Source organism: Sinohyriopsis cumingii, chromosome 16, assembly GCF_028554795.1.
Source record: "Sinohyriopsis cumingii isolate HCF-2022 chromosome 16, ASM2855479v2, whole genome shotgun sequence".
NCBI lineage: Eukaryota > Metazoa > Mollusca > Bivalvia > Unionida > Unionidae > Sinohyriopsis > Sinohyriopsis cumingii.
In genome coordinates, this window is record NC_142976.1 from 62,696,897 (window position 1) to 62,719,141 (window position 22,245).

Consider the following 22,245-nt stretch of genomic DNA (forward strand, 5'->3'; position numbering starts at 1 on the left):
ATATTTTAGAAAAGTAAAAGATATAACAATGAGAATAAGGCATTTACATTTGAACAAATAATGAAATTAATATTATTTGAGACATTTGCACTTTCACGTATATGTGTATTTGCATTTTGGAAATGATAATGGCAGATAATAGATTGAGTTGATGAGAACCAAGATTTAAGTAAATAAAAGGAATGAAATGTCCAATAAAAATCAGTTCAAGTTTTTTATGTAGCAAGATCATATGTAGAAAGCATCATGTTTATTCACTAGCAGTAGCTACATTTCTTACAACACAGAGTAGCTACATGTGATGAAATTGATGGGATGAAATTGATGGCTACATGTGATGAAATTGATGGGATGAAATTGATGGCTACATGTGATGAAATTGATGGCTACATGTGATGAAATTGATGGCTACATGTGATGAAATTGATGCAGTCATAAAATCATGCCTTGCTGATTATAATAAAGAGTAGATGATACTTGCATGTCCATGATAAATACAGAAATTAAACTTTAAAGCAATGAGAATTGAGATGCTGGGTTCAAATACCATATCAAACAGGACAAAAAACATTAAAGTATCTTGCAAGGTATTAAAAATCATGTTTCTTGTTTTTCTTCCCAAAGTTGATATCAATCTGCCACTAAATCAATGTATAAAAAAGCCAGTACCATAATCCCCCCCAAAATACATTTAATCTTAAAGTCTTAATTATAAATCTTTAAAATCTTTTCTTAATTTTTCCTAACAAAAAATTCATTAAAAAAAATTATGACATGTTTTGAGGAAAATATTAATTAACAAATAAGCAGTTAACAATCATGAACATTTTCTATTGACATAATTGTGTCTTGTTTGAAGTGCTTTGCATGGACTGTCAAACTATATCAATATCCAACATGGCTAATCATTTCCTCTTGGGAGTTAATGTTCATTTGTATATCTGTATAGGCCGATGCAGGATGAAGAGGTCTAAATACATATGGTGCTATATTATTTGAAATTATTCTTAGTAAGAGATGAGCAAGCCAAAATTCTAAATCAAAATTGTACTCATCCCTTGAAGTTGTCACAGATCACCATGATTTATTTCTAAAAATGAATTCTGAAGTGAGGACCACACATTGTCATATTTTTCTGCCCAATCACATAGTCATGGGTAAAAACAAAAAGCCCAAGTTTACTATAAAATTTTACTCTTCCTCTTTGCTGGCATCCAACCAAATTGGAGTCACTTTGTGAAACCACACTTTCATTTTGAGACATAATTTACTTGGCATGTGTCGCCTTTAAATCGATCAACTTTAAAACGTAAAAAAAACCATATAATTGACAATGCTGTTTAATTTGAAACAACAAATGCATCACACACAGTGTGAAACATATACTAACATGATATTTCATGGTTAATTTTGAGAATCACTACAATAATAGTTCATCTATATTTGAAAATTTTACAGCAGGATGACAGACATAATCAGTGTAAACCATGTTCTTTTTCTGCCTACTGGAAACAACACTCCAGACCATAAACAGCGCATGTAATTAGTCCAGGTTTAGCTAAAGATTTTTCAATAACTTCATGAAATGCAAACTGAGTGCGATTTAGAAAGCTGCAGATACACAAATTGGCTTTAGTTTTAACTAGCATGGGAAATCAAGGGAGATTATCACTTTACTGGTGTCAGTATGAGACAAGGTTGTAAATTTTTACTCTATTTAAATAACACATGCCCTGCTATCACATAATGCACCATACCAAATCACAAAAACTGTCAATGCCAGAGGAACACACGGTATGATGCAGATAAGAAATTTAAATGATGCTGTACAGAATACATTATATACTAGTGGCTCAAACTTATGTTTTAAGCTGTAACTTTTGATCTTCTATCACTGTCATTCATACATTAAACTGTTAATTGCCTCTGGCACTGACCATTTAAGCAATCTGATATGCAAGGCATGACCATGGTATGTAATATACATTCTACTCCTGATTCTTTGCAAACAGTGTAGGATCTGATCTATCAAGTGCATCACATAGTAGCAGCTCCAGGTCTATGTGGTTTGTATCTGAATACGTATTACACAGAAACAAGGATGGTAAATGACAAGTTTAACATCACTTGCTTTGTAGATGTCAGTAATTTACAAAATAAATAACCCCAATAAATCTGTCATACACACTGACTTCAAAAACTATTTATTCATTCATACATTCATTCATCTTTCTCTTCCGTACAATGGCTATGAACCTGATGTGCTGATGCGAGACATATAAAAGATCGTATTTTTAAAAGAAAGTATAGAAAACAATATACATATATTACAGTTTACTACCTATGGCACAGTATAGATTTGTACATCTGCATTTCCTGTAAATTAGAATTCTACTGAGAAAAAAAAAAAAAAAAAAAAATTACTTCAACAGGATTCACAGAATGAAACCCGTCATGAAATAAATGCACCGGAACTACTTCTCACTACAAGATTCAAGTATTTACAAAACTTTGTATTTGAGCAACAACAGTAACGCAATGAATCATCATGTGTTTATAAAAAGGTGCTTTTATCAAGAGATTATTTGATATAAATACTACACATAAAATATCTACCCATAGCACATCCATGACATTTTTACTGTAATTTTTCGTATTAATGTCACTAATGTATTAAAATCACTATGTACCTACTGGGTTGCATTTAGGATTTGGTAAATGTGGGCATTTGCCCCCACTGAATCTGAAAAAAGGGGATCCAACAAAATGAAAAGGGGGGACCTACCATGATGACGCAAAAAACAAAAACAAGTTTCAAACAGAGCAATAGCAAGTATAAAAAGTGTATTAAATGCATATATGTTCTAAATATTACAGTAGAACATTAAATACATGTGCTCTGTAAATTACAGTATAACACTGAAACCAAAATCTTGTTTTATAAGAACAGTATTTTCTCTACACAATGACCATTACAGAATCAAACCATGCACTGCAAAACATGTCACTCTGTCCATTCTTAATCTTAAACAGTGTCACATATTTACTGTGTCACTTGATAAATATCATGCAAGTATTTTTCTCACTTCGTTTCGAATCCTGAATCGCCCATCTGTGGGCTGAATTCAATGTGTCTGTCAGGGGTTGATGTCCTGAAATTAACAATTCCAAGTATGAAGGAATTTTCGTTGACAGTTTTTACACACAAATTGTAAAGCATGATTTATTTTATTCATTTCCAGTCAGATCGATTTTTATTTCCAGCCTAAATTTTTAAAAATTCTGACGTTGGAAGAACTCCTCAGTTTCAGCAACACCACTGTCATCAACGTCTGATATGAGGATTTGTTTGTTCACTGTTGCTGTGCCTATTGATGAAAAAGCTGCACTCTATTATTATAAGTACATGTATTACTGATAAAATAATGAGAAAGTCTCAGAGTTTTAATTGGTTTTGCTACTGTATTTAACACAATGTTCCTCCAAACTAACCTCAAACATCGATAGGCCCTTTCAATCAGGTCATGAAATAGGTCTTTGTCAAATTGATATAAAAGGCAGAGGATGTTACTATTGCATTATGTGCTCTTCTTGTCTTTCTTAGTTACCAATCAGAATTGAACATGTGACACACAGGAAATACATGACATATTTCAAAACTACACAAGGACAACATATCCACTGAAAGTGACAACTGGTTTTTTTTACATTAAAAGAAAACATATCAAAATAGCACATTTTCACAAAAAAGTGTGCACAACGCTAATTTTTTGCATGATTTAGCCTGCACAGAATTTGAAATTTTATAGCAAATATTTAATGGGGGGATTTTTCATGATCGCGTGTCCTAGATGCAACCCTGTAACTAAACACGTGATTGATATAAATTATTTAAAACCATTGATGACTGTTTTGTTTCCAATCATTTTCTGCATAAAAAATGCCAGCACTTTGGAATTCACACATATACAAGAATCATAATTATAATATAAAACTGCCCTGATACAGGTCAAAGTAAAACATCACAAAATGTACATGTCCAACAATCATTGCAAAGGACATGTCATGAAAAATATTTAATCAATATAACATTATTTGAAACCATTTAATAATGTTTCATTTCTAATCATTTTCTGTATGAAAAATGCCAGTGTCATAATTGGTACATAACCTAATTAGACAAAATCTCAAATTAAAATCCAATTAAACTGCCACTGTGCTATAGATTATGTAGCAGAGAAAATAGTAAAATCATAGTAAATTACTCCTCAGATGACATGCATTGTGTTCTATTTGCTAAGTCAATAAAAACAACCATTCTACTCATTCTCAATTGGCATTGATAAAAACAAACAAATTCAAAATATGCTGTGGATTCTGATTCACTTTATAACCTTCATGTTTTAATGATTTGTGTTTCAATACATTTTATGAGCTAAATTCTTGTCATAAGTCACTATAAATTTTCATTTCTGCTAACAGTACAGAATATACATCACTGCTTAATGAGTATTTCTTCTGATTCTAACATCACGCAATTGATAATTACTCAAGACAACAAAAATTTCAATATTTTGAAGGAAACAGATTGATTTTTAGTATTTGATCACGATTAACCAACATGCAAATGCAAGCATCTTAGACCCAGATCTGCCAACATTAGTGATGCTACTGTACTGTGACATCACAACTTTGGTATACTTTTTTCTGCAATAATATCACCATTTTTATACCAATGTAAAGCAATGGTTACAGCTCACTGACACTTCCAATTTCTATTGATATTTGACTAACAAATAATATTTTAAATATTCTAATGCTGAAAATGTAGCAATTATCGTAAATGTTCTTCTCAGTAAAAATGTTCTGTATTGGAGTCAACTGGAAGCAAGTCATGGGGGCAGTGCATGTGCTCGATCTCAAAATAATATCAAGATCCAACGAGTATGGTAAACATGATACTCTCAATTAGTGTTCTGCCAATACGTATTTAGCAGATGTTGTCACTGCAATGAATCTGATGATAAATCGTAATGATACACGGCAGACCTGCCAACCCTTACCCTGACAAGACCGTCTCAGCAAGGCAGTTGATTCCCACCCCCACCCCCAGTTTGACCAGTTTTCAGAAAGATGTAACAAAATATCATAAAGTGCTACTGTAAAGCTGGAAAACGTTTGGTACTTTGAGAATGCAGAGATGGAAAACATTATGTTCAACTGAAAAGTTTGTCAAGTACACGTAGACCTTATTTACCACTAGTACAGTTGCACAAACTTCAGTTCCAACCTATGCAGCTTAATGGATTGTTGCTATCTCTCAACTTGACATAATGCCTATAGTCTTTTTGTCCATTTCACATGATGACAGCAATCTTAACTCCCGTCATGAGTTATACTCAAACTGACACATGATGTGCAATAAACATAATTGTGTCAATTCAAGCTTTTATTCACAAGAATCTTAATATTCCTTTTTATTCTTCTGTGCCATTTATTAACATTTTTTAAGAGGCTTAATTTCCTTTTTGTCTCCAATATGCATCACTAGCTAGATGCCATTTGTAAAAAAATTCTATACTCAATAGTTTGATCATGCAGATGCTTCACATGAAAAAATATATGCAGTTTAAAGTGTCTGAGGTAATGCTACTAAGTTAGTCTGGTTCCCTAATTCCAACATGAAACAAGGATCCAAATCAAACATGGATGAAACAATTATCTGGATTTTTAGGTAACAATCATTTTTCTGTAGTGTTTGCTTTTATTTTGCAAGTCTTTATTTTAAGGGACACTTTCATAAAGACTTATGGCAAAATCATAAGGGTTGGCAGGTCTGTCATGGCATTACTAGCCATAGAATAATGTGCTGTCAGAATTAGGTCATTCATGTTCATGGTTTGGTTCATTTCATGAATAGATCAGTATGATAAAGGTACAAATCTATTTTAAACATGAAAATGGCATCAGAAATTAATGTGGAGTAAAATAAACTCTGCAAATATAACCAACAAATACAACTTGCTAAACTGTCATATGCAGGCTTCAGCTGATTTAGAAATAGACAGAAAATAGTTTAGTAAATTCACCCCATATAAAGCAACTTTAGCAACAATACTGATTCTCAGCATACATGATCTTCTATAATTAATGGTATCAGCAATAATTTACCCATGATTAAGTATGAGCATACCACAAGCAAATTTCAATTTAGCTGATATAGCTGTACATAAAGCTATTTCAACCCTTGAGGAATATATCTATATATTAAATCTGTCACTTGTTAATTTCTTAAATATATTTTAAAACATTATGGTTCACAGTGAATTGAACTGACATTAATTGAACAACTGACCACCATTATACTCATGTTTCTGAAGCATATTTATCTTATACTAGGAAAGTGAAAAAAATTAAAATATGTAATAAATAATTGATCATTATGTTCTTGCAACCTGAGGTGCCATTCAAACTCGTTCTCCCATTATATAAAACATATTGTCAACTGATATGAACAATTGTCAAAAGCTGACCACAAGATATAACTATATCCAAGTTTTTGTTAAAACTAGCTAGCTGTGATACATGCACTGTAAGTTGACATGCTCTCTACAATCTGCTTGACAAAGCTTTAAAAAATACTTCTGTAAGTAAACCAAATGTTTCTTAAATTGGGAATTCAGGGCCCATAACTCCTCCAAATGATGATGATGTAGACTTGGAAATCCAACTCATTCAAGGTCTTTCTAATATAAAGTCGTATGATAACTTGGACCTAAAATGCTATATTCCTTGGTAAAATTTTGCTATGGAAAGCAAAATTAGGAGGGTGGGCCATCAGGGGCCACAACTCTTTTAAATGATAATATGGAACACTTGAAAAGAAACTCTGCTTCAAAGTCTCGTCTATATAAAGCTGCATATAAAATCTGTTTGAAATGCAAACATGTAAATCTGCATATATCCACATAAGGAGAATGGGAAATCAGGTGCCATAATTCATGTGGAATGCTGGAAATCAAACTAATTATTCATCAATCTGACTATACAAGTCAAACTTGGTTGAAATTCAACAAATTTTGCAGCATTATCTTGCACAAAATCGAAGTCAAGCACCTTGTCCCTTTTAGTTCTTGTGTAGGGTTACAGAGTTATGCTGGTACCAAGCAGCGTGAACCAACAGATCAATGAATGGATTTGCAGATTGACAGACACATAGAAAATATTAATGTAGCATACTGCCTTCCTCATACAGGCACTAACAACATAACCTCAAAGACCTGCTGACTGAAAATATTTTGGCTGATCTAATACATTTCTGAATGTCACTCACTACTCCATCTAAAAACTAATATAGGACACATATATTTTAAAAATGAAACATGACCAATTTTGCTCAATGTAAATGACATTTATTTGGCATGCCATTTTACTCCAGAAAAATATTTGCTTTTTTTATATTAATGACTGATCGATTACTAATGGTCAGATACCAGCATCGTGACCTCTTTTATGACCCCAATTATCTTTATCCATGTAAACCCACATCCTCACTGTCAGGCACTGGAAAAAGTTGAAGAGCATATAACAATCCAAAGTAAAGATGGACAGACTTTTCAAAATGATTCAAAACTGGTTCTTGTGAAGGAACTTGGCAAACATACGAACACACGAGCAGCACAAGCAAGCTAAACAACCAATATTCTAAAATGCATCCATTTTTGTTGTGCTTGGCTGTAGAAATGTTGTACACTTACAGAAGGTGAATTAGACATTTCTGATGCACTGGCATCTGTCATTAGAAAATAATAATGCCTGCATTACTCAATATTATCACAACGGTGTACAACATAAACTATATAACACAATCCATGACGAGTATCATGGGATCTTTGGGCTTCTATTGGCCAAACAGCTCTCTAATATTTTAATGTTTTCTATGAATTCTTTTGAAGCTTCTGAATCACCAGCATGACCAAAAAGCCCAAGGCAACATTCCTTCAACTGGGTTAACTGCCAGCACTGCTTTAATCCTTCGATATACCAAAGCCAGGTGCAGAGAAGAATGTTCCCATGTAATGACGGCCAAATGCTATTGGCATCATTAGTGAAAGACTGGTACAAATGATCCACATTTCAGGTTTCCTATATCAGTTAGTCCTCTCACATGGCAAGCGAGATGTGTAGTGAATAATAGCTGTGGGTGTTTCATGCTCCTCTGCCACTAAAATTGATACAGTATCTTTCCAGTAATCAAAGCTGATTCTTGAAGACTGAAAATACAAAAGCAAGACAAATAATCTTGGGGTTTTAGAAACAAACATATTGATAATATTAAGAATTATGAAATAAAAACTTAGAAGAGTGAGAAGTCTTGCATTATGTTCCAAACACCTGAAGAAAAAAAAAACCCAGGGATGATTGAGTTACAGACTTCAAACCACCATACAAAATATTTTCACTAAATCATAAAATCTGGATAAAATGTCTGCTGAAATCCTTGACCCCACATCTTCCCCTTCACCTAAAGCTTATTTTTTCTTTCAAATAATTATTTTGTTTGAATTATGAACTGTAAACCAATCAGGTCTACTTGTTATAATTTACTCTCACTGGAAATGCTGCTTTAGGAAAGTGCACACAGATGTGTGGTTCCAAGTTGAAATAAATCGTTAAGATAAATGACTTGTTCATACCTATCCTTTAAATTAATTTAACTGACCATATTAACTTTTGTGCTTTTTTCTTACAGAATCACACATTTACTGAATCTGAATGCTCCTCCAGTGCCTGGTGAACCTCACCTAATTAAAAGGACATTAACTAGAAGCATGTTGGAATCGAAGGATGTATACAAGAGTAATACTTAATACCTTAACCAACATCATACTGGAGAAGAATGAATAAAAATGCCACCTACCCATTACTCCAATGCCAGCCAATTTCATGGTGGACTGGGGCAAAAATTAGTAACCAGTCTGTCTGGGTAGTTGCATTTTTAGGCATACTGAGTAACTTAAATCAACCAATTATATATTTTTTTATGATATTAAAAATATTTAAAAAAACCAAGTAAAAAATAAACCAAACTGTTTCTGATGATCCCTCATGAAAATTGATGAGATGACAAGATAAATAACTCGCACTTAATCTGATCACTCGATTTTAATACCAAATAACGACTCTTCTTAGTCAAGGTGATGTCTGACGATACATGCTACTTCCAATTCCCAACATCAACACGTGGAGGCATTTGGATGCAAAGCAAATGCAGCCAAGGAAAAAAGAACTATTCAAAAGGAATACGACACTATCGAATGAAAAGGATAGTTAGTGATTACAGAATTCACTCGGAATATAGAACAAGGATGCATGAGTTTGTTCAGCTCATCAGTGTGAATGATATCTGAGACTTTAGCTCAGTGACTTTTTATATGAGCCTCTCAAAATGTACCTAAAGTTACCAAATTTGTTTCAACATCATTTGTATCAACATACTGAGCAACACTACTTGTCTGATATATCCTGAAAAAAAAGCACATTTAATCAATCATGCTGGGCCTGGAGTTATGGAAGAGTTCTTGTTTGAAACAGGACTAAGCAGTTATGGGGGTTGTCATGTGCCAAATAAACATACATGGTCAACTCATTAGACAAACTGTATCACAAACATAATGTTCAGTAAAATATTAAATGTGACTAAAGAAAACTAGATGATGCAAATGTTTGAATAAGGTAAATTTATATATATATTTCAATACACTGATACGAAAATTCACTAAGCTACAGAAATGGATATCATTCCTGATGCTGAGCTGAAAGGACTGTAACTATTCAGCTACATTGTGCTGATGAGGATGCATTTGATCCAATTGGAGGTCCAACAATCTACTGGTGAAACTTGTCTTTCCCTAGACATAATGTCATTTGACACCACACTCATCATTGAATGCTAAGCTGAGTTTTGGTACGGTACTGATGACAAGTCAATGGATGAGAATCCTGTCTCCTTTACCGGCTATAATTCAGACTGGGTTATCTATGGTTAGATTACGATGCCCAGTAGTTAGACAAATTAAGTATTGTCGTGTTCTTTTTTGTTGTTGATCTGACATGTTTTGAAGTTTGAAAAAGATCCATTTGCTCTATCATATTCCATCAGATAACATACACAATTAACACAGTAAAGCGTCTTGCTAAAAATCTGGCGCCATTTTGGTTAAATGTACAGATTTGTCTGCCACCTAACTAGGTTGTAAGTATAACAAATCTGTCAGGAAAAGTTCATATTTGAAGAAATCTGCCTGTTTTCTTGGAAACGGGTCATATACAGTTGCTATAAATAGCAAATAAGGAAAGTACTCATATGCTATTCTTATTCAGAAGTCATCTTTTAAGAACATTCTCAAATTTATGAGTAGAATTAAAAAGATAATGTTAAAAATTACAGTATCAACTTTTTATTGCTTTAGTTTTATTTTTAACGTACCAAAAAAAGCAAAATCCACATACAAGCAAGCATAAGATGTAATGGTGAAAAAATGCACAACGATTATGCCAAAAATCTAATAGCTGGCATGTTATAAAAATCTTTTTTTGTGTGTTTTCGTTCTATTGCATGTTTCATTATATAAATAACCTTACTGTGAGCTGATATTTATATAATTTGCATACTTATTTGGCAAATTTTGCACACTGCTTAACCCTTTACCTCATACAACCGTCTTTGGACGCCTCTACAAAAGTCGCATCGAAAGCAACTTTTTACACTTCTACAAATGTCCCATGGAAGCGCCTTTTGACGTCTGCTGTAAACATCGGCCATTTTAAGCCGGTTTTCGTAGCGCCACCTTCGGGGAAAACCCCCTATTAGATACTACATTCATTTCTGTGAATGACAATTATGTCAGATCATGTGGTCACTGTTTATGTACTGGTCGATATCTGCTATTTAAAGTAACTGGGTCGTAATCTCCACACTCCAAAATGACGGTCGCGGATTTCATTCAGTACTTACGAAGTTTTCTTGATCAGAATCACAACTATGAAAGATTCAATAACCTAGGTAAAGGCTCTGATATTGATATAGGCTGCAATTAGTTTTTATAAATTATCAAATTTAGATGACTTAGTGATGTAGACAGACGAAAAACTTGTAAATTTCGAGTATGAGAAATGGCAGCTACGGTTGGTCACACGGCCTCACTGACATGATGGTGAACGAGTTCTCTCCAGATTTTAAAGCACATAACAAATTCTTCCGTGATAAATAATTACACAGCTATAACAATCGGACTTTACTCTTAAATTTTTCCACGTATAATAGATGTGTACCAAAAATGTAAAATGGTTAAAATTGCTGTTAAATGTAACATACACTACATTGCTTAACAGTTCACAGGCAGGCTATGCATATGCGGTCAACTAGATAACCTGTGTTCTATTTATAGCGAGCTGCACTTTGTCACTATGCTCTATGAGGTAAAGGGTAAAGAATAAAAATAACATTCAAATAAAACCCTCCTGAGGATCAGAAGAAACTGACCAAATCATTTGTTGAGACTGAAGAAATATCGCTAACCACAGTAGGGAAGATAATTAATTGGTACACAATATAAATCAACATACCTTTTCCAGGGCACTGCAGTCTTTATCTTTGTGGAGGTAGTGGTCCTGCCAGAATATCAACAAATCTCTGAAATTAAATTTCACAATAATTAAACTGAAAATGAACTAGTTTACAATTTTCCCAAGTGCAACACTTCAATTTACTCCAACACAGCAAAATTTTTCATAGTTCAATTGCTTTAAAATTTTAACTGAAACCTATTTTTAGAGTAAAATGATTCTTTGATGATAATTACCCAATTATAATGTTAGTACATCGGTAACCAACAAAACATTCCCATCCAAGATAAAAGAGACATTACTCATGTTCTTTGTCTATGTTTTTAGCAACAGAATGGCTAATAAAAATCGTTTGCTTGATATGGAAGTCAGACAAGAGTGGTCTTCTAGATACTGGTGCCTAAATCCAATAAATTGTCAGTCACTACTAGTGAAGATGTGCAGACTTCTAGATACGTAATGGATGGGAGGGGTGTGGGAGATTATGCGTTTTCTGATACAGAAAGTATTATCAAAGAATCAATACTTTACTCCCATTTTTTCCATTTCTTTGTTTTTTTCTTTAAAAATGTTGCATGCATTTTGGAGAATGGGTAAGAGGAGGGAGTTAACCTATTACCCTGGAGCTGACCCTGTCTCCTGTTACTTCAAGCATGTTAAGCAGCTTCCAGTTTTGTGTGAAATACAAACACGAGTTAGCACACAGCGTATGTATGGTTTTGTGAGATACAGGCATGGGTTAACAAATAATTTATGCATGGTTGTGTGAAATACAGGCATGGGTTAGCACATAGTTCATGTATGGTTGTGAGAAATACACATACGGGACTGCATCTAGGACAATAAAGGTTAAGCAGGAATATTATTTCTTCGTTCTCTGAGGGGTAAGAAAGAGCAGTATTTCCCTCTCATGATTGGCTCAATTCTCTTTAGGTACCATTTCAGAGCCCTAATGCAGTCCTGCTGATGCCTGTGGACAAGATTTCAAAAGAAGGTAGCAATTTCATGACAAAAGACTGATTCTCATGAGTAGGAACTTGTACATGACAGTGACAGCAGAAGCCATCTTGAGTGAAACAAAATAACTGCAAGAACTGTAGATATTTCATGCCAACATACAAGAAACGTATCTCAGTGACTCCGCAGTTTTCTCCATCTACAAAAAATAAAAGGTCCCTAAGAGACTCCTAAGTTGAACTTAAACGCCCATTTTGCTTTCAGGGGTCTCTATTATCTTATTCTTTACTATGACCTATTACATTTCCACCATCTTTCTTTAAATTACTTTAGTAAATTTACATTAGTAGTTCTTGTTGATAATAATTCACTGCTCAATTATTATTAATTCTTATTCAATATTGGAATTTTTAGATACTTCAGAACTGAAATAACAGTGCCTATGCATAGCTCTTTCTTGGGTATTTTCATTAAAATTTTTGCAGCTATAAACAAAATGAGATCACATATTTTAACTTGGTCATTTTCAAGTAAAAAACTATTAAAGATATTAACAATATGATTATTCCATTCCCCTCTGCAATTTTATGAACTATCAATCCTATTCATGATATCAGATGTTGCTGTGATGTCGTCACTGTTATCATTAATTTTACCTCAATCGTTTCCTTTCACTGCAAACCTCTAAACACCTTCATTGACCTATGCATTCGGTGTAAAGATGTAAAATATTCTTCAATTCTTTACAATTTGCTTGCTTAAAGCTCTTACCGAAGCAGGACATGTTAATCTTCATCAAGAATAAATTTACCAAACTTGAGCATCTCCATGATTTGGTGGACTTGTCTAACAGTTGTGGAACAGATGCAATACAAGGTGCTATTTTTAGTGTGCCTTTAATGCACATATAACATGCCACATCGTCAAGGTTTCTGTGCATCCTTTTGAATTCTACTGTAAACATGACAAAAGGGTCCAGCCTAAAGAAAGCATCGATTCAGCCTGTTGTACCAAGGACAAGGAAGCAGGTTTAAACAAAGGCAGTCATGAATTCTCTAGACAGTGGTTTGAAAGGTGTCTTATTGAACCATCAAAACTAACAGATGATTCCATTTTGGACAAAGGGTTGAGAGAAATCAAAACTTTGCAAGAAGGTTTAGTTATTTCATATATCCTTTCTGGAATGGTAGCCCTCATGATACAATCCATCTCACTCTAACCATAGAGTTGTAGGCAACAAACAGTAAGCTGTCTCCAGTACCGATGCTTGTAAAGATGTTCTCCGAAATGCATTAAGTTTAGGTGTTATGCATTACAAACCTCAGGTTATGTCAGTGTGCTTGATATATATGTTAAACATAAGTTGACCAACAAAAGTGTGTATCAGGTTATGTCAGTGTGTTTGTTATATATGCTAAACATAAGTTGACCAACAAGAGTGTGTATCGGGTTATGTCAGTGTTTGTTATATATGCTAAACATAAGTTGACCAACAAGAGTGTGTATCAGGTTATGTCAGTGTTTGTTATATATGCTAAACATAAGTTGACCAACAAGAGTGTGTATCAGGTTATGTCAGTGTTTGTTATATATGCTAAACATAAGTTGACCAACAAGAGTGTGTATCAGGTTATGTCAGTGTGTTTGTTTTATATGCTAAACACAGGCTGACTTATGAGTATACACCAGGTTATGTCAGGATGCTTAAGAAAAGAACTAGTACCTGAAATTTGACATAAAAGAGGCAGATCCACTGACATCTAACATAACTTCTTTGTCATCTTTCAAGGCCTGTAGGTACAATGGCAGCTTGTTCTTCCTGTTGGCAAACATCAGAAACACTAGAGTTGTGTTCAAACAGCTGACATTCTCCTGAAAAAGTTCATAAAACATAAACTGGAATTCTAATGCATTTACATGTAAAGCATAATCTTTGCTTGGTTGAATGTCAAAATTAAAAATATCAGATCCCATCATGATGTCATAATATTCATTGTTATCAACAATTTGCATTAAAGAATATGAAAACTTTAATGATGATTCTGACACTGCATATATCCCTCTCCTCCATCTGCAACAGTAACAGTGCATTACCATTTAAACAGCCTCAAATATATAAATGTCCACTAAAAGACTCAAGCATCATCAAGAAGTGTGATTGGTCTTTAACAGCACCTTTAACATATTATTGGACAAATTTTGCTTGAAGCAGGGCTTAAATGCATTTCTAAAGGAGACAGCAAAAAATGCAAACTTTGGCTGGTAACAAACCTTGGATTGCAAGCCTGATGCTCTATCAACCAAGTTAATGCAACTACAAAACAGACCGCTCCAGTGGCCTAGTGGTTAGAGCATCTGCCTCGGATGTAGGAGGTTACGGGTTCAAACCCCCACAGAGTAATAACAAAGACTTATAAAAATGGCACTAACAGCTGCCTTGCTAGCTGCTCAGCATTAAGAGGTTAGTGTTAGGACTGGTGGGCCTGGTTTCAGGATAATGTGACTGGGTGGGACATCATGCTACATGTCTGTGGCATGATGTCCCAGTGCTAGACATCACCATAAACTGCCACACAGCAGACATAACAGCAACATGACTGGAAAATTGTTAAAGCTACATTAAAAATACAATATCACAAACTACAAAACAGTCTGGTAAAAAGTACTCAGCTGTTATGCCTCCTGGTGCTCTGGTTTCCTCCACCCTAAAAACCACAGTACACCAACATCAGACCTGTCATCAACACACCATATAGCACAGTTAGAACTTTTCTTGTCTCTCCTGCATTTTCATACAAGTATTTTGTTACATTAAGGGCCTGTACAGCTTTAAGGTATCCAATTCAAAGACATTTAACAGACTTTCCAAGACATGTAAAATCATTGTCAAGGACTTGAATCATGACAAAACATCAGACAGTATAAATTTGTTTTTTCAAACTTTTAAAACTCAAATTATGGAGTAATTATCCTGCACATTAAGCAACACACTTTGCTTAAAATACAGCATTGTTCTAGTTCAGTTAATGCAAATAATCAAACGACTACCACAGCTTGAGAAAAATGACAAGTGACATCTGACCTTCCTTTAAAAAATCAAGGACATTCAAGCACCTTTTATGTAACATGTCATTTTCAAACTTTAAATCCACAAACTTTGCCATCTTAGAATTCAAGCACTCGAGGTTTCTAAGAACTTGTATGAACCATGTATATTATTTATATCATTTTTCCCTTTAAGTCACCTGAGGCTCCTTTTGAAATATCTCCGAGTACATTATATGCTCCCACATGATGTAAACAAAACAGCAAAGTCTGAAATGTCGGACAATGCATAATATACCAATATATCTGGGTCTATCATTATGAGTTTTAGATAAGAACTGGGTACTTTACTCCCCAATCTGGAAATGCCTTTTTAAAATTTGATAGTGTCTTTCGTACACACCAAAAACTAAAAATCTGAATGCATTACAAACTTTTTTTTAAAAGTCAATTTGCATAATAAACAAATATGCTCTCATTTAGTCTGTTCTCTGTTCAAATTACTTAAAATTTAAAAATACAAAAAGAATTTTTTTGAGCAACTTGTGTTTCTGAGAATAGGTACCAAAATCAAATGGGAAAACTAAACGTCGCAGCCTCTAAACTCCCATCCTCCTGAAAAGATGACAAATTTGCCATTCCATCAATAGCTCAGGTAAAGGGAGACAACACTCACAAAAAAGAGAAAATGCAAGAATATGTGACCTCTACCATAGTCACCCTTCTTAAGTAATATGATTATATTCTCAGAAAAGGATAAAATTTACTCTAATATGATGGAAGCAAAATAGAAATAGTAGGAACTTGATTAGAAATTTGCCCCTTGTGGGATTCTGGGCAGTCTGATGACTTGCTCATTGACTTATTCTACATGCCCTCAAGGTGTTAATTGAGATCTCGGATAATACTCACCTTTGCAACATACTGCTGACACTGTATAAGACAGCTATCAAACAAATGAATGAATGACGTGCAGTGCCTACTATACAATTCAAGAAATTCACTGGTGGATTTAAGCAACATGGACGACATGTCTAAATCACAATGCTGATGGCTGTTTTGAAAAACTGAATAGACTCGGGCAGCTTAACTGCTGTCATTAGTCTGAAATGAAATTTTAAACTGGTAAGCATCCAGTATACTGGTGACCCGCATAGCGCGGCTCAGGGGAGGTAATTTGTAAGAGTTATTTCCCTTTATCTATACAAGCCATACTTTTTTTTTCTTTCAGGGAGAAGGATTTGAGTTGTAGCAGTTTTATTAATTAATGTTAATATGACTGGGTAATGTATTCGATGGAAACAAAGTACAGCCTAATCTGCAAGTGCATTATACACAAATGCAAATATAGGTCTGCAGCGTTCTTGGTCATCTTCATCAATGTCATCTTCCCAGTGACCTACCTGTGTAAGGTTGTGTACATCAATGATTGTGATTAGTCTGTAGAGGTAGTCTAGCTGCTGGCTAAAGTCTGCGATGTAATTCAACAGTTTACTTCCTTGTTTCTCTGCAAAATCAACAGAAAGAATATTCAATTAAACAACCATAACACACGAATTAGTTCTCTCTTTAAACATGTCACCAAAATAATGATCTGCAAGACATATCAGTGGATATCATCACAGAAGTGTATAGCCAATATTTGAACATGATGACTGCATGCAGTGTAAAGATTGCAAGACGTTTTTATCAACTAGGTTTTGTATACTGTAGCTAGACTTATGTTTGTATTCTGAAATTAATCAAATTCAATTGCACACATTTCTTGTGATCAGTCTACAATAATCTATTTAAGATCATTATGTGAAGTGCTTTTTGCTGATCTACCAGCATACTGTGCAATGGAACATCAGTGTTGATCATGTTTGCAGTGCTGTGTGTAACATACATGGATAAACATTTCTCTTGACAAAGTAATTACTTGAATTTATCAAAGTATTGAGAATACTGAAGGTCTGGCAGTTAGGGAAAAAATGTAGAAACAGGATGAACACAAAAAGTGAGATACTGATATCAAATTACATTTATGGTCACATGCAAATACTAATATTATATATATATATATATATATATATATATATATATATATATATATATATATATATATATGTGTGTGTGTGTGTGTGTGTGTGTGTGTGTTATCTGAACTTTCTTTATATCTTAAATGAACATTCTGATCAAACATATTTAAGCAATTATAAGCACTGTGTATTGAAACAATGCTACAGTGAAGCTGTCAAATATCAAGAGAGGTAATCACTGGGTATAATCATTTCCTTGTAGAATTAAAATGAATTATGTCCATTTACAAAGAATGCCCATCTTTTCAAGGCCAAAATAACTCAGCTCCTTCACAAATATGAACATTTGAGGGTGGACTGCATGGTTTTGTGGGGTTTAATGTCACTCTTCACTACATGAAAATAGAGCGGCCAGTTTATTGTGATGAATAACCTGGGAAGACATAGTGAGGAACCACCAACCCATGGGAAGCTATTGGCAAACTTCCTCAAGTACCCATGCCGGTTGAGCTGAGACTAAAACTCATACACAGAGAGGCATAAGGCCCAATTTATCTGTCAAGGCAAAAGTCTGAGACCATTTGACCACATGGGACCTATCCTCAATTATGGAACTAGAAAGGAGTTTCTGGAAAATGAATGACCAATTACTGTGCCTAGCAGCTGACCTAAATAAAACTAGATTAAATTGATGCACAGCTGGACAAAGGTTGCACTAAATATCCTCAAATCATGTCCCCTGAAAAAGACAAGAATAATTATGAATAAGTGCAAACATGCTTATAATTAATATCTTGACATGCTAATTTACATACAAATGTAAATATTTCACTTACGCAGATCAAATTCATCCAATTCTGTTTGGAAATGCTCTAAGGACAGGACTAGACTACGAATGAACATGTTTGAATCTACTAGATTCCTATTGACTGTGCTGATGAACTTTTCAAACTGAAAAAAGACAAAAGGATATTCTGTTTAACAGGTGCTCTTCCATGATTAAAAAGTGTGGCAAAATGTAAATAAATTCAGTGCAATGAGTAACAGAATTTCCCATTATGTCTGGATAAGTATTATATTTTAAAGGTCTTGTTGCCTGACATCTCTTTATTTCCTAAACTTTCATAATGTGGCTCTAAAGATGGAGATGCACTCTTCTTCCACCGGATTTTTAACATAGCTTCAACAATTTTTCAGTCATATCGAAACGATGTCTACAGTGTGGCAGCTTAAAGTGATGCTTATTACTGGGGCATCATGCCACAAAACATGTAGCATGATGTCCCGCCCAGTCACATTATCCTGACACTAGGCCCACCAGTCCTAACACTAACCTCTTAATGCTGAGTGCCAAGCGAGGCAGCTGCTAATATAACGTTTGTAAGTCTTTGGTATGACTCAGCCAGGGATCAAACCCACGACCTTCCATATCCAAGGTGGAAGCTCTAACCACTAGGCTGCCGGAGCGGTCAAAGGAAGGATGAAGCTCTTTATTTAAGTACTACAGAAATACACAACTTGTGAGGGCCAAAGAATTTTTGTATAAAATGGAAAGAAATAAGCTATCCAAAAATCTTCAATCTGGACAATGTCCTCTTCATCAATACACAGCAGATCTCGGTCTATGTTGCTTGTTCTACTGGTTATTTTTTTTTACAAACTGCAGAGACCCAGATCTACTTATTCCCAGCTTTACCTTTTGCGGTGTTGTGAAGATGGAATCAAATGTTTTGAATGCTTCAATGTTGAATTTGATGAGCTCTCCCAAGAGATCAAAACTGCTCTGCAGGATTTCTTTATGTCTAATTTCATGTTCAACAATATTTGTGGCTACATGCTGAAAACAAAGAAAAAACAATTGTCATTTAGATTTTTTAGATGTAGCTTTAAAAAACAAAAACAGAAATAATACTAGGATATCTGCAGTGTGGCAATTTACAAGTGATGTCGAGCTGGAAAATCATGCTGCAGACATGTAGCATCATGTTCCACCCAATCACATTATCCTGACACTAGGCCAACCAGTCCTAACACTAATCTCTTAATTCTTAGTGCCAAGCTGCTAGTAATTATAATAATTTCCCTTATCAGAGAAAAATACTTTGATGATAGTAAATTTAAAATGATCTTGATCTGCAGCTGTTACATTCTGTAAACTTCTTACATGTTGGAAAACAAGAATTCTGCAGAATATACATCCAACCTGCTCTATCGGGGCATAATCCAAACTCCTGCTATGTTGCTTGAGTAAGAAACCAACTTTTGCCCACAGTGAGTATTGCCCACAATGAATTCTTGCATGATATTTCATGACTGTTCATGCTAGTGTAGTCGATAATTAGCTAATGCACAGACTTAATGTAATCATCTAAGTGTGAAAAGTAGGCCACTGTGACTTACATGTGGTGATTAGTATCCTCCAGGATGAATATACCCATGAAGTTCCATGACTGAACATACAACAGTATCTGAGAAACAGAACTATGTGCAAAACCATAATGTAATTAGTGGACTCTGAAGTCAGGTCACTGTGATTCAAAACTAAGTGAAAAAACTTAATATAACCAGTGGACTGTGAAGTCAGGTCACTGTGATTCAAAACTAAGTGAAAAAACTTAACATAACCAGTGGACTGTGAAGTCAGGTCACTGTGATTCAAAACTAAGTGAAAAAACTTAATATAACCAGTGGACTGTGAAGTCAGGTCACTGTGAATCACTTTTGCCTGTGGAAAGTAGCATTCTCCAAGATGAATAAGATGAATATACCCATCAAGTTTCATGACTGAACATATAAAAGTGTCAGAGAATAGAACAAAATGATGAAATTTAATGTAGATGATTATGCTATCTCTATGTTACATCTATGCTTTGTGGTTGAGACAGTGAGACTCTCATCCACATGGTTTAGCAAGTTTGGCACTCCAGTTGTAGTTACATTATGGTCCAGAGGAATTTATGAAGAACAAACAATTATGGACTTTTGGTGACAGTAGATACAGCTTCAGGAACTGTTAATTAAACCAGACTTGCACAACTACTTCAAAAAAATGATTTTCCATGCACTTATTGTTTTCAACAGCTAAATCCATCTACTGAATATAACAAGTAATGCCTCTTAAAAAGGCACATGTTTTCTCTGAATAAAAGGGTGAAAAGAAAAAATGTAAATGACATTCACAATCCTTGAATCAAATTATATTTAAAAACTCTTCCTTCAAAAACCATGACTATTTGCATTGCAAACCCTGATGTGTTAAGTCTGAGATCTGAATTCTGAAAAATCAAAATGTTTGTGTGACAAATGCAAATTATAACCTCTCACACTAATGTATACCTACATCAGGACTGTAATTAAAACTTACTTTTTTAATTAGACCAATCTTTTCTTATTTCATACATTTCCTCAGATACTGTCATGGCATTTTTGATTCGATTTGATATATTTCTTACACTTTTAAATATCATTTTTATACAGGACTCTTCCCCCCCCCCCCAATGATGTTTTGCGTGAAGATGATGATATTGTGCATTATACCAATGGTGTTAGGCACTATATATACTCACAAGTCGAGATCTGTTATTGAATCACATGCAGGAAGATCCGGTCCATGCAGTTTGTTATGAGCAATCAATCCAACAAAAAAACAGAACCTGATCTGATGTTGCATTATGCAACTGCAGATGAGGGACTATGCTGTCTGCAGTTGAACCTGACCTGTAAGCGAGTACATACAGTACATCCCACACAAAATCTACAGTGTACAAACCTGTAATAATCCCCTCCTCATGAGGAAAATCTGATCACAGTAGGATGTGCTACCCCGGAGATAGCTTTCAACGGCTCTGGCCAGCCAGAACCTAGAAATATACACAGATGTGCACATTATGCTTTGAACTACCTAATAATCTATAAGACCCAAAGCAGAAACATATACAGCTCTTGTATAAAACCAGAACAACCTAAGCGAAAATGCATCGATTGTAACTCTGCCAAACCAAGTGCTACGTAAGTTCTGAAAATGTGACAAATTTAAGCCAAATTACTTTAGCAAGATATCAAGATCGACAGCTAACACTTAAAAAAAAAAAAATGTTAACATGTAGTCCACCAAGATAAATGATAAACAATATTCTCTAAAAAGTTGTAAAGAGTAAAAAATGTGAAGTTCTTAATATATTGGGTAATGTGTTAGAGTCAAAGCATGCATGTATTAGCATTTAATGAAACCAGGAACTAGGGGCTATTCCATTTAAACATACGTGGTACCCTGAGAAGGCACATGTTTTACTCTATGGGTGACAATTGTACATTAAAAGTGCCTTGCCTAGATCCCACGTATATTTTACTGGCACAGCCCGTAAGATAAAATTTTCCAAATGAACATAAACCATAAAGTAAAAGAAAAAAGGTAAATATGCTAAAATTCTGTAAATATGTTTATATAATAAAAGATAAAGGAACAAAAATACTAAATCCTTGAAAAATATGGCCAAAATTGATTATACAAAATGCATTTCTAAAGTGGAGTTCACATAAAAAACTTGTTTCTCATAGGATGGACATAGTTGTACTAAACAACAACAAAAAAGGC

The 22,245-nt window shown here is 34.3% G+C and overlaps 1 protein-coding gene across 2 annotated transcripts in view; it reads right to left on the reverse strand.

The window, feature by feature from the left end:
- Positions 1–201: 201 nt before the first annotated feature.
- The window catches only part of LOC149780566 (short transient receptor potential channel 4-associated protein-like), a 59,800-nt gene continuing 37,756 nt past the window's right edge, over positions 202–22,245 (reverse strand). For both annotated transcript variants that reach the window (XM_089937607.1, XM_089937606.1), the window contains exons 18-24: positions 21,421–21,511; positions 19,348–19,488; positions 18,488–18,602; positions 17,034–17,137; positions 14,309–14,457; positions 11,629–11,695; positions 202–8,273 (exon numbers count right to left, since the gene is read on the reverse strand). In XM_089937607.1, the coding sequence (XP_089793733.1) occupies positions 8,151–8,273; positions 11,629–11,695; positions 14,309–14,457; positions 17,034–17,137; positions 18,488–18,602; positions 19,348–19,488; positions 21,421–21,511 (790 nt within the window). In that variant the 3' untranslated portion in view covers positions 202–8,150. The remainder of the gene's footprint in view (positions 8,274–11,628; positions 11,696–14,308; positions 14,458–17,033; positions 17,138–18,487; positions 18,603–19,347; positions 19,489–21,420; positions 21,512–22,245) is intronic.